Here is a 13,241-nt window from a genome sequence, read left to right as displayed (position 1 = left end):
CATTCTATTTTTAAAATATTTTTCTCCTATCAGGGAGCCTGGCTTGCTCTAGACTTCAACTGGTCAAGTTTGAAATGTAAAGCTAAGTAATAATCTTCTTTACTCTAGGCTGGTGTCTAGTTTCCCCCTGAAACAATGGATGGCACTAATTCCTTAAGGAGGCAAAAATACATCACCTTGTCACTCAAAACATTTTCAATTTCGCTTTCAGACACAGCTTAAAAATAGTCTGGCTAAAGTTCTAATCAATATGCTTCTTTTCTATTAAAATCATAGATGCTGATAAATGGCTTTTACTAGAAATAAGCATTTACTGTCTATAAAGTCATGGGTTCTTAAACTTTTAATGAGACATATATCCCTAAATATGCCAATGAAAACTATGAACATCTCCAGAAAAACTGCATATATAACATTTCACATTCCCTTCTGAGAGACTTCACTCGGTGGAATCAATCTATGGGCCAGAGTTTAAAGCCTGTAATGTCCATGATTTGCTCTAAGGTAGCAAAACTTCTTGCAGGCTAGGTTCTGTTGTCCCCTCTATGTCTGAAATATTTCTGTGAAGTGGGAAGGAAGCAAATTGAGGATGGACTAACCAAATCTGGCAGCTAAACATAGAGGGCACAGAGAGGTCCCTTTGAAACAGGAGTTCTGTGCCACTAAACAGACTTCCAAAGTCATTGCTTCTACTAGATAACTGTGCCCTAGTTGCCTTTGACACATAAATTATATGCTAATTCTAAGAGGTTATAGGTCCACTTGGTCCCTCTTCAAATGTCCTCCAAAATTTTAAGTCTCACCAAAAAAATTAGTGTTTTAATACTCAGTGCTTCCAAATTATTCCCCAGTTAACTTTTATGGAATCTCAAATTTGTCATATAATTATAAAAATACATACATGTACTACACCCAAAGGTGCTGGAAGTGGGTTCTAAAGAAGCAAGGTCCAGCCCCCATATTTTTCCACATAGGTTTAGAACCACTAGGCTGACATTTAAGTGCCTTGCGCCAGTAAGGAGACCCCCATCCCGCACCGTTTGTGCCAGCCTCGAGCTGCTACCTCTTATTGCTTCCATTTACCTTTTGCTTCCAGCCATTCAGCTTCTGCTCATACACCTAGAAGAGTAAATCAAGATAAATACAGCCTTGTAAGTGAGCCTGTAATAAAAGATGTTTTCTTTGTTGCTGTTTTTCTGCTTTTAGGCCGAACCAGTGTCCTCTAACAAGTGGCAGCTGGATAAATGGCTAAACAAAGTTAATCCCCACAAGCCTCCGATTTTGATCCAAAATGAAAGCCACGGGCCAGAGAGCAATCAGTACTACACCCCAGTGAAAGACGAAGTGCAGGACTGTGGGAAACTGCCCGATGTTTGCCAAGCCAGCCTGCGAGAGAAGGACATCAAGAACGCCTGCAAGGAGGAGCAGAGACCAAGGACAGCAAATAAGGCCCCAGGGAATAAAGGGGTGAAGCAGAAGTCCCCGCCCGCAGCGGTGGCCGTGACCGGGGCTGCCCCCGCGCCGGCGGTGCCCGGTGCCCCCTCCTCGGAGAGCGCGCCCGCGCCCGCCCGGAGATCCACAGGCAAGAAGCCCACCCGGCGCACGGAGAGGACCTCCGCCGGGGACGGTGCCAACTGCCACCGGCCTGAGGAGCCGACAGGCACCGAGGCGCTGGGGGCGAGCGTGGTGACCCCTCCAGAGCCCACCAAAACCAGGCCCTGCGGCAACAGCAGAACCAGCCACAGAAAGGAGCTGCGCTCCTCGGTGACCTGTGAGAAGCGCCGCACGCGCGGGCTGAGCAGGATCGTGCCCAAATCTAAAGAGTTCATCGAGACAGAGTCGTCCTCTTCGTCCTCCTCCTCGGACTCGGACCTGGAGTCGGAGCAGGAGGAGTACCCTCTGTCCAAAGCACAGGCCGTGCCGGCAAATGCCGCGGTCTCCGGGCATGACCAGAGGCTGAAGGAGGCTCCCAACAGCATCAGCAGTGGCTGCGGCCCCCGGGCCCCTGTGGGCTCCATCAACGCCAGGACCACCAGTGACATCGCCAAGGAGCTAGAGGAGCAGTTCTACACGCTGGTGCCCTTTGGCCGCAATGAACTTCTCTCCCCCTTGAAGGACAGTGATGAGGTCAGGTCTCTCTGGGTCAAAATTGACCTGACCCTCCTGTCTAGGATCCCAGAGCACCTGCCCCAGGATCCGGGGGCCTTGAGCGCCCCTGCCGCCAAGGACCCCGAGGGTGCACCTGCAAGTCACTCCTCAGACACACCCACTGAAAAGGCTTTGCCAAAATCTAAGAGGAAACGCAAGGTAGGCCTGGGGCTGAGGGCATGGCCTGCAAGGAGGTTCTTTCCTTTACTTGTGGTCAGAGCTGAGGAGCTTGGGAGGCTGTGGGTCTGGAACCCGGCAGCAAGAGATTGATGTGACCTTAACAAATAGTCTTACTTTATTTATTATTCAAAAGTTTCAATATATTTAGTAGATATATTGAATAATACAATAATCTGTAATAAATTATTTATTATAAATGTAATTATGATAAATAATTCAAATTATTTATTATTCAAACATTCATATTTATTTATTCATACTTTATGCATGCCAGATACTGTTGTAAGTATTTGATATATATTAACCCAATTAAGCCCTTAGTACCTCCCAGTGAGGGGAGTTCCATCATTAGTCCCATTTTATATTTAGAGATAATTAGGCCCTGTCCTATAGCAAGTTGAAGAAATCTTTATCAAGCCGCACTAGGTTTGTGAGGAAAGCTACACCCATGGTATTCTCATTCTTCAATGAGAGGGATGGGGCTGCATGGATGGTGGAATCACTCATCAATCTGAAGATGCTTGAGCAGGGGAATAATTTAGCCATAAATTAAAGCCAGACTTGAGGATTTTTATACCCTCCTGTTACTGTATCTTCAGAAGTAACTTGGACCACAGTGAAAAACAAACAAGGTGGCAACCCACCATGAATAAATAGTTCCAAATTTCAGACAACATCATTGACAATGTCATTAGCAACAGGAATGCCGTGCTAAGCACCGTTCACCTTGGGGTCTGGGATGGGCCATGGAAGGGGGAAACACTTGTCTAGACTTCCCCACCCCTCAACACATGAGTCCCACATTTGATGGGAGATAGAATCTTCCCATACCCCTATAGCAGGCTGGGTGCTTGTGCCTAGCTGCAGGACAGGACCCCTGGCACTTGAGAGTATCTGTGCCCCTCAGAACACAATATGAAATAGCAAACAACATCATGACAGGTCAGGAGACAGACTGCAAAAATCAGGAAAATGCTTTCTATTTTAGTACTGTATAACAAGCATTCTTTTCCTGCTTTTTAAGCAAGGGACACTGTTTTTATCCTGCATTGAAACCCAGAAATTATGTAGTTAGTCCTCATCTGCTAGGTGACCTCACCTCAGAACTTTGGTTTCTTCATCATTACAATGGTCGCATCTACGCAGGTGTTTAGACAGTGTGTTTCAAGGGTGTTAGACTATGTTAACTCTCCCCTTCCCTATTGTTTCTTCTGATTTTCTTGTATACACACCCTGTACTCATTTATTTGTTGGTGCTCAAGTGATTTTTGGTGAGTGAATGAAACAGTCATCTGTGGATTGATAGATAAATGATGGAATCAGAGAGATACATGGATATATTAAAAAAAACACAGAAATTGATAAACATATAGGTAGATTGGAAAATGCATAGCTCTATAGACACATATACATGCATTAGGAGAGATGAGCAGAAAGACATACATTAAAGTCACATAATATTAGGTATAATTTTATTATTCATGGTGTTTTTAAACTTACAACCCTTTATTTTTGCTAAGCCTGACACCCAGCTCTCATAATATCTAATGAATCATCATTGTAAACACAGACACAAAAGAAGTGTAAGAACATTTTTGCAGCACTCTTTACTCAGCAACTGGGGTGTTAAGACCCCAATACTGGGTGCTAGGAGTGGGACACCATAGACCTGGCAGCCAGAGATACACATTCTCACCCACCTGGAACCCTAGAGCTCAGGACTAGGATTCAGAGCTCTGGTATAGGCCCACTTTTTGGTTCCATTTCAGTGAGAGCATCAGGAACCATTGTGACAGAGGCTGTATGACAATCAGCCAGGGAGAGAAGGTCAAAGTCTTTATCTTTGGTGCTGACACTTGTCTCATGGAAGACACTGCTGAGAGCCCTGAAATTATCACTACAGTGTTCCTGCTATCTCACCTGAAAAATGGAACTTTGTGACTGCGTTTGCATTACACCCTAGTACACACCTAACTTTAAACACAATCATGAAAAAAGAATCCAATCAAAGCACTGTTTTATAAAAAGGTGCTTTAAGGATTCTAAGATGTCATAGGATAGTAATTGTTAACTAGAATTAAGGTACCAAGAAGTAACCACCTTTGCTTGAAATTCATAAAAGCCACGTTTTCCAAAAAAAAAAAAAGGTGCAATCTGTTCACTGCTCTACTGCATCCAGCCCAGATTATATTGTTATACATTCTTTTTTTAAAAAAAGATTTATATTTTTATTTATACAAGCACTGGGTACAGTCAGAAGCGCGGGAAGGTGAGAGAATTCACCAGAACCAGAGGGGAGAGCAGAGCAGGCAGACTGATGAAGTACACTGCTGAGGGGAACAGCGGGAGGCAGGAGAGGTCTGAGAGCCATGTGGAACCCTCGCCCGGTGGCCTGGGATCGAACCGGTGTTGCAGAGGCTGTGGGCAGCTTCGCAGCCCAGCGCTCAACAGCTGCACCACCAGGGGAGGCCCAGTTGTTATATATTCTGATGCTTGTTCTGATACCAAGAAATGCCAAATGAGATGCTACATTTGAAATGCCTAAAGCTACAGTATAAATTCAGAACAGGTCTTCATTGGAGGGCTAAATTCTACGGTTGTTGATGGTGATGCAATTTTCGTCATTCACAATGTCCCCTTCCAATTTTTAATCCCAGTCATGTACTTGTGCTCTCAATAAGCTGACATCAATAAAGCTGACAGATTTCATCCTTATTCATTAAGAAGCTAACATGGACCAGGGGCAAGAATGCTGTGACCACATTGCTGCCAGGTGCTCTTCAGAGAAGACAAGTGAGCAGTCCAGGCGGCCTTGCTCTGGGGAAGTTGGTGGCAGAGCTCAAGTGACTCCTTGAAATCCAAAATCAAGAGTTTTGTTTTCTTTCCATGCAGTGTGACAACGAAGACGACTACAGGGAGGTCAAGAAGACCCAGGCAGAGAAAGAGAGCTCCTCACGACTGACCACATCTGCCAGTAATACCTTGTCTGCAAACCACTGCACCATGAATATCAACAGGTATGTGCAGTTTCTGGAAGGTGGGGGACCACTGGAGGGATCTCTGCTGTATGACTTTATGGGGAGGGAGGGCCAGATTTTTTAATGACTGCTCTGCTTAGGGTCTCCAAACTTGCTTCCCTTAATTCAACTTAAGGCTAAAAATAATTATACCTGGATGTGTGCCTTATATCACAGCTCCAGGTACCATGTAAGTAGACATGACCCTTGATCAATACAAGTTTGAACTATACTAGTCCTCTTTTATTTGGATTTTCTATCAGCAGGCTTCTTGTTCACAGATTCAACCAAAGGGGGTGTTTATTGGTTGAACCACATATATGGAAGGCCAACTATAAGTTATATGTAGATTCCCACTGTGAGCCAGGACAGCATTCTTTTTTTTTTTTTTAATGGAGGCATGTTTTTTATTTATTTGTTTGTTTGTTTGTTTGTTTATACATGCACTGAGTACAGTCAGAAGTGCGGGAGGGTGAGAGAATTCACCAGAGCCAGAGCGGGGAGCAGAGCAGGCAGAAGGACCGAAGTACACTGCTGAGGGGAGCAGCGGGCTGCAGGAGAGGTCTGCGCGACATGCGGGACCCTCTGGTGGCCGGGGAGCAGCCAGGGATCGAACCGGTACCGCAGAGGCCACAGGCAGCTTCGCAACCCAGCGTTCAACCGCTGCGCCACCGGGGAGGCCCAGGACAGCATTCTTAATCCATATTGTTGAGGAGTCAACTGTTACTCTTTATAACAAAAGACCTGTTACTAATTAAACACATTTCTACACTCCCATAGATATACTTTCCCTCTGAAAACTCAATAGATGAATTTTCAAACCATTATTTCATCCATAAGAATACTAAGCAAATCATGTGATTAAAATGTAAACATAAAGGCGAATCTCCATATGATGCACTTAAAGCTCTTGGATATAAAGAAAATTGTTGTGATGGTCAACAGGATCTTTGCCTCCAAGGTTGCACAACCGCCAGTCACTCTTCTCAAGGAGTTCCAACTGGACCTACATTGTACTGAATCCCATCTGTGACAAATGGTTTTCCAGCAAGGCAAGAGCCAGATATTTATTATAAGCAAGTAGCTTATCATCAGTCATAGAAACTCTTTCCATTTAGAAATCCCACAGCTCAGAAACCACTTTACCTCTGCTAAGACACTCCCCACTTTCCCTGACTGTATTTGTAGAATTTTTAAGGGAAGATTAATGTTTCAGCACAATGCATAAAAATGTAAACTGAAAGCTTGGGAAAAGATGGAGAACGTTTCTAAAACTCGCCTGTGAGGGCACATAGCACAGGGGGCCTGAGTGTTAGAATCACCTTGAAAAGGACAGTGCCACCTATTGAAGGTCTGAGCAAGAGCGAGACCTAGTCCACATCCTCTGTGCAAAACAGATGGTACCCCAAATATTGTGAAAGTATGTATGGGGAAAACCCAGATTGCCTTTGAAATATGCAATGCAGTTACATGTTTGTTTCCTTATTAATGCATTAAATAACCTTTCTGGAGAGCTTGTAACTACCATAATTTCTAAGTAGTGATGAATATAGACAATAATTCAAGATGTCTGTAATAACTATAATATAATATAAAAATATCTATGATTTGATAACACAATGACTAATGTCATTCCTGCCAAACCACTACTCATTTCTTGCTTTTATTCATAAAAGAAAATGTTCTGTTCAAGGAGAAATTAATGAAAATAAAAATGTAAGATTTGTCCTCCCGATTCCATGACCCTCAGGAGAAAAGTGCTTGCTCTGGAGCATTTGCCTAACCACAACCTCTAACTTTGACAGTTTTATTTGTATTAATTTATGACACAGTGCATATAAAGCACAATGTTTTAGTTCTTTCTAGAAAGATGGTCTAGAATTGTGATTACTGCTATCAAGTTTCACAAGTGTGATAAGACAATCCCAAATTTGATTTAAGGTGAACACCCATCCCAGAGAGCAATTCAAAGAAAGTTTCTTTGGTCCACTTGAATATATAAACTTATAATGATGAAGAAGAAATAATCATAATCCATGACAATATTTAATGTAACAGTTTAATTTTATATGAATATTTAAAATCACATAGTATGTAAAATAAGGGAGACTTAGAAATACAACTTTTTTCATTCACATTTTAAGGAGCAATTATATTCGGACTGTCTACACCCAAATTCAACATCACTAGACAGAGCCACTTTTTATTCACCCAAAGCACTTTCCAGAACATATCTCACTTCAAAGTTGTTAGATGCCAGTGCATTTTGGACCAGCAATCTATCACCAGAAATTCTATGCTACACGGATGTATTTGCTTAACTTTGAGAACCTCAGCTTTATTACTTTCTGGAGACCTGTGTTTGTCATTTGCATGGAGACAACAACTTAGAAAATTGCTTTTTGAAGTGACTTTAATGACACTTTAATAATCAACATGTGCAATTAAAAAGTTATAACTGCAGGGCCTCCCCGGTGGCGCAGCGGTTGAGCGCTGGGTTGCGAAGCTGTCCGCGGCCTCTGTGGCGCCGGTTCGATCCCCGGCTGCTCCCCGGCCACCAGAGGAGGGTCCCACATGGCGCGCAGACCTCTCCTGCCGCCCGCTGCTCCCCTCAGCAGTGTACTTCGGTCCTTCTGCCTGCTCTGCTCCCCGCTCCGGCTCTGGTGAATTCTCTCACCCTCCTGCGCTTCTGACTGTACCCAGTGCATGTATAAACAAAACAAACAAACAAATTAAATAAATAAATAAAACATGCCTCTATTAAAAAAAAAGTTATAACTGCAGGAAAATTACTTAATCTTTATTAAATGGATTTAACCTTTTTTTAACTGCCTGATGACCACTATATAAACATCCCAAATTAGCAAATATAGCATTTATTTCAGACTAATGTGTCTTCCCCCAATTTTCTTTAAGTAATGGATAAAGCCCTAACAATATAATGTATATTGCAGAGATTCAAATATAAGTGACTTTTTCTCTGATGATTAATGTGGGAGGAAGTTAGGACAGCATAGATAGTTTTTAAGGTAAAATAAGAAGCTCGGAATCAAAAAAATGTAACTTTGAATGACAGTTTTTCTATCCTGTGTTTTTTCTGATCAATGCCTGGTTAGCTCAGAAACCTAACATGTAGAAGTTCACTTCATGCTTTGCAGTTTACTCTATAATTTTGTTATTTTCTACAGAGTAATTACAAACTCAGACATTAGCAAAAGTCCTTTCGAAAGTGGAGAATTCATGTCCTTTGACTCCCATTATTTTGTTTATACCTGCAAGAAAAACAGAAAGTTATTCATTGTGTACTTTGAGATCCTAGTATGAAAACCTTGAAAAATGAAAGTACATTATTCTTAGTCATTTACATTGGTGCTAACTCCAGAATTATTATTCATCTTGATAGGACGAGTAAAGAAACGATGAATGAAATTTGCTTATTGTTTGATATTGTCCTGATGCCATAAAATTGTTTCCTGGTATAATAATTCCTAATAAACATCTTCCTACTTTCAGATTTTAAATGGGAGCCTTAAGCACATATAAAATATTTACCTTTCTCTGTGCTGACTGTGACATTCCATTATTGTGATTTCTTTTTTCAGCTTGGCAATACCAATAAATAAAAATGAAAAAATGCTGCGGTCACCCATCTCACCCCTCTCTGATGCATCTAAACACAAATACTCCAGCGAGGACTTAACTTCTTCCACCAGATCAAGTGGCAATGGTCTGTTCACTTCTGCCTCCTCCAGCAAAAAGCATAAGGCTGAGAACCAGCTGCAGTCTCATGTCGGAGATTTCACAGTATGTTGGTGTTCTTCCTTTCCCAGTTAAAGTAAAAATGAAATTGAGCACACCACTATACTCTCCCTCTAAAACAGCACAATCCAGGGCCTCGGTGGCGCAGCAGTTGAGCGCTGGGCTGCAAGGCTGCCGGTTCGTTCCCCGGCAGCCGGCGAGGGTCCCACAAAAAAAAAAAACCAAAAAACCAGCACAATCCAAACGCATGCTTGTGGGCTCCCAAGGAATCCCCAAGTGCTGCCCTGGGAAGTCCTGGCAGAGAAGAGCACCCCTTCACAAATTCCCACCAAGAGCTGGGAAAGAAGAAACTGGAAGAGGTATTTTAAACCTCTTCTGCTTAGGAAGCCTCTTTGTAGAATTTTATATCTTATTGTGTGAAGAAAAGGCCCCAAAGTCATAGCTATATCAGGGCAAAGTCAGTTGGAGTTTTAGATCAACCAGTCTTTTCAGTTGGAAAGATTTCTTGCCCTACAGCAGAGCTGACTCTGGGCTGAAAACCCCAGGTCAAAATTGCAGGACTCCTACTCTGCTCTTGGTGACCAGAGTAGCAGAAACAGTTGAGACCCCTGCCATCACCCCTCTTCCAGCAGCCTTCTCAGGGATGATGCTATCACTCTGTTCTCCTGTGGGAACTTAGGTTTATTGTCCACCTGTCTTCACATATTAGCTGCCATGTGACCTTGGGCCAGTTACTTAATTTCTCTGAGGCTTGCAAAACAGTGGTGTAAGATTTACATGAGAAAGTATTATCTAAAGAATCCAACAACTATCGACACCAATGCCACTAATACCGCACATTAGTTCCTCTTTACCACCACCCTCTGTCTAACAGCTGGTGGCCTGGACCATGCATGCTCCAGGACACATTATTTAATTCCAGACACTCCCCACTGAGTGCTCTTTTTCTCTTGGTCACTATGCTTATCAAAACCATTATGTTTTTATGGCAGAAAGAGATAAGACATGAAAATAACTCTGCAAAGAAAGATGGGGGGGGACATAAGGAAGCAGGAAGAGCAGTATTTAATATGTTATCCTATGAATTCAGGAGGTAAAAAAATTAATGGAAGGTCCTAGAAGAGACTAAATCTATCACACCATCAGGAAATTAAGCCACTTATGCACCCTCATCTGGGAGAAATCATCCTTAATTCTTGGTGGAAAGAATCTGAGAAAATCATATTAGAAAAACCTGTAATAAAAAGCTACCAATGCAAATTAAAAACAAAATCCCTTTTTGCCTCTAGATTCTTAAATCACAAGCAACTATGGTATACAGAGTATTGTAAGTCAATTGCAGACTTTAGTGAGTCATTCTTTCACCAAACAGAAATTTATTGAGCAAGTACTTTCTATCCACCAGGCACTGTGCTAAGAAAAGAAATACTTACATGGTTGATCTACCAGATTCAGTCTATGCTGCATGAATTTACAATGTAGATGGGAGAGAGACTTAAGCTAAGGATCATATTCATCCATAATTAACTACCTTGTATGCCAAAAAGGAAATGCAGAGTTCTAGGGGCTCTAATAACAAGGAGACTTGAACTACACATAAAAATGTCCATATTTAAAGAAGCATTTGGATACACTCAATTTTAATTCTTCAGATTAGTCCATTTCTATAACCAAAGAGTAGTTTTATGATCCGTGTATTTAGACACAATAAGTATTCTATAAATATTTATATGCCCAAGAAAGATGATCTTTTAATTTTTCTGTAGATCAATTGTGTTCCTTTTTCAGACACATTTTAAATAATTTCTGCTAATCCCCTTTGGCTTTCCCTATTCTTCACAGGCAGCTAGTGAGGATCAGTCCAATTGTGAGCCAAATGACTTCTCTTTTGCATGGGATGTTTATCGCACAGTGCCTCTGAAGGCATAGTTCCTGGATCAGTATCATGTGGAACTTGTAAGAATTTCATATTCTCAGACCTGCCCACTCTGGACTTGCTGAATCAAAAACTCAGTAGGGTGGGGCCCAGCTGTCTACATGTTAACAGACTCCCCCCTGGATGATTCTGATACATAGTCAATTTGGAGAACCACTTTTCTAGCCAACTGGGGAAAGTAAGGGTCTCAGTTCTAAGTCCTGGGCCTCCACACACAATAGCTATATGAAGTTTGGGCAAGTTACTTAGCCTCACTATCCGTAGGTTTATATCAGACAGTATTTGGATAGCCTCCATTTCTGGATTTGTGAGAGTGCCAGAATAAGCCTCCCCTATTGATATTGTTTGAGAATGACATTTGACAATATTTGTAAAAGTTATCAGCTTAAGATCTGGAATGAATGTCTTTATTTTAACAAAAAGCATCATCAGTTCTAATATAGAACATGAAACATTCTGTGTATTGGGTTGCTCTTTCAATTGGATGGCAAATTTCTCAGACTCGTGTGTTGTTTGTTGTTTAGAAAGCAGCTCACAATTCCGAGAATGTTCTCCTTCACAAGTCACGGCCACAAACAGAGCCATGGTCTCCAGGTTCCAATGGCCACAAGGACTGCAAGAGACAGAAGCTTATCTTCGATGATATGTAAGTGTGCACTCTTTGTTGATATGGTGAAGGGCAATGATAAAATAGAAGCCCCACAGGTGGACAGGCTTTTTTATGCATCTAATTTCCAGTGTGGCCATTTCTGACAGGTAACTTGGCCAGTTAAATTCTGCTCTCTCAAAAGCAATTAGAGCTCAACATTGAATGTGTTCCTGAGCCCTGATGGGAGTTTTAAATGGATAGAATAGCCGCTTTTACAGGCTTACATTCAGGATATCAGAAAGCTAAGGCAAATGGCATTAGTGAGGCTTATATTTCTAGGCACCTTTATTTTGGGCAGTTGGCAGTTTCACGTTATCAGAAAGAGAAACATTTTGTTTTCCTAAATTATAATAGGCAAGAAATAATACTGATTTATTACTGAAAGATTTTTTTCCTCTAAAGTGTTGTATTCTTTATAACACGATAAACAGCTCATATATAAGGGAAAAAAATCCTGTCATCGTACCCAATCCTAACACTAAAACCTAAGCATTATTTCCATTCCTAGTGTCAATAAAAAAGGAAGAGAACCCATAACCCAGAGGTCTCCCAGAAGGGCTTTAGAAAGCCACCCTTCCCACTGAGTGACCTCCAGGCCTGCACCTAGCACGTGTAGTCAGAAACTGCAAATAACCACAGTGAACACAGACTGCAAACATAGGGTACCCTGGTAGCTGGTGGCCATTGTGGAGAGTCAGGAGTGGTACCCAACACTCCCAGCATGCCCTCTCAGGCCTGCCCTGAAACTCCTAGCTTTCTACTGCTGAAGAATGCAGAACTCCTAAGGAGAAGATCTAAAACAGTAAAACGGGCACACAGAAGAATGCAACACATTAGAGCTGCACTCACTACTTTTCCCCTTTAATTTTAGAATTGGTGAAAATTCCCCTTTTTTTAAAGATTTATTTATTCATTCATTCATTCATTTTTTTTATTTATTTATACATGCACTGGGTACAGTCAGAAGCGCGGGAGGGTGAGAGAATTCACCAGAGCCAGAGCGGGGAGCAGAGCAGGCAGAAGGACCGAAGTACACTGCTGAGGGGAGCAGTGGGTGGCAGGAGAGGTCTGCGCGCCATGTGGGACCTTCCTCCGGTGGCCGGGGAGCAGCCAGGGATCGAACTGGCGCCGCAGAGGCTGGGGGCAGCTTCGCAACCCAGCGCTCAACCACTGCGCCACCAGGGAGGCCCTGAAAGTTCCCCTTTAATTTTAAAACTTTAGAATGTAAGTGAATATGACACCATGAGAAGGGAACAATTCTGTAGAACCAAGCCGCAAAGAATGGAAGACTTTATCTTCTATCAGACAGAGAGTACAAAATTGCCATAATAAAGAAATCCAAAAAGATGGACGAAAACAAATATCATGAGAAACACAATTAATGAATAGCAGATTTAAACAAGAAAATAATGGAGTCGCAGGATGGAAAAAAGATTAATAGAGGAAACCAAATGGAGGGTCAACTTAGTGACCTTGAAGATCACAATATATAAAGGACCCAGGTGGTAGAAGAAAGAGAAATAAGAAGAAAAGTTGAAGAAACACTTCAAGA

The 13,241-nt window shown here is 42.1% G+C and overlaps 1 protein-coding gene across 1 annotated transcript in view; it reads left to right on the top strand.

The window, feature by feature from the left end:
* AFF3 (ALF transcription elongation factor 3) overlaps positions 1–13,241 on the top strand; it is a 479,720-nt gene that overhangs the window by 438,204 nt on the left and 28,275 nt on the right. The window contains exons 13-16 of the mRNA XM_054701906.1: positions 1,207–2,307; positions 5,221–5,345; positions 8,948–9,149; positions 11,565–11,686. Coding sequence (XP_054557881.1) covers positions 1,207–2,307; positions 5,221–5,345; positions 8,948–9,149; positions 11,565–11,686 — 1,550 coding nt within the window. The remainder of the gene's footprint in view (positions 1–1,206; positions 2,308–5,220; positions 5,346–8,947; positions 9,150–11,564; positions 11,687–13,241) is intronic.

Source organism: Talpa occidentalis, unplaced genomic scaffold (assembly GCF_014898055.3).
Source record: "Talpa occidentalis isolate TD23 unplaced genomic scaffold, MPIMG_talOcc4v2.1 talOcc4.5, whole genome shotgun sequence".
In the NCBI taxonomy this organism is placed as follows: domain Eukaryota; kingdom Metazoa; phylum Chordata; class Mammalia; order Eulipotyphla; family Talpidae; genus Talpa; species Talpa occidentalis.
Note: the sequence above shows the minus strand (reverse complement) of the source record. Positions and strands in the feature narration are given on the sequence as shown.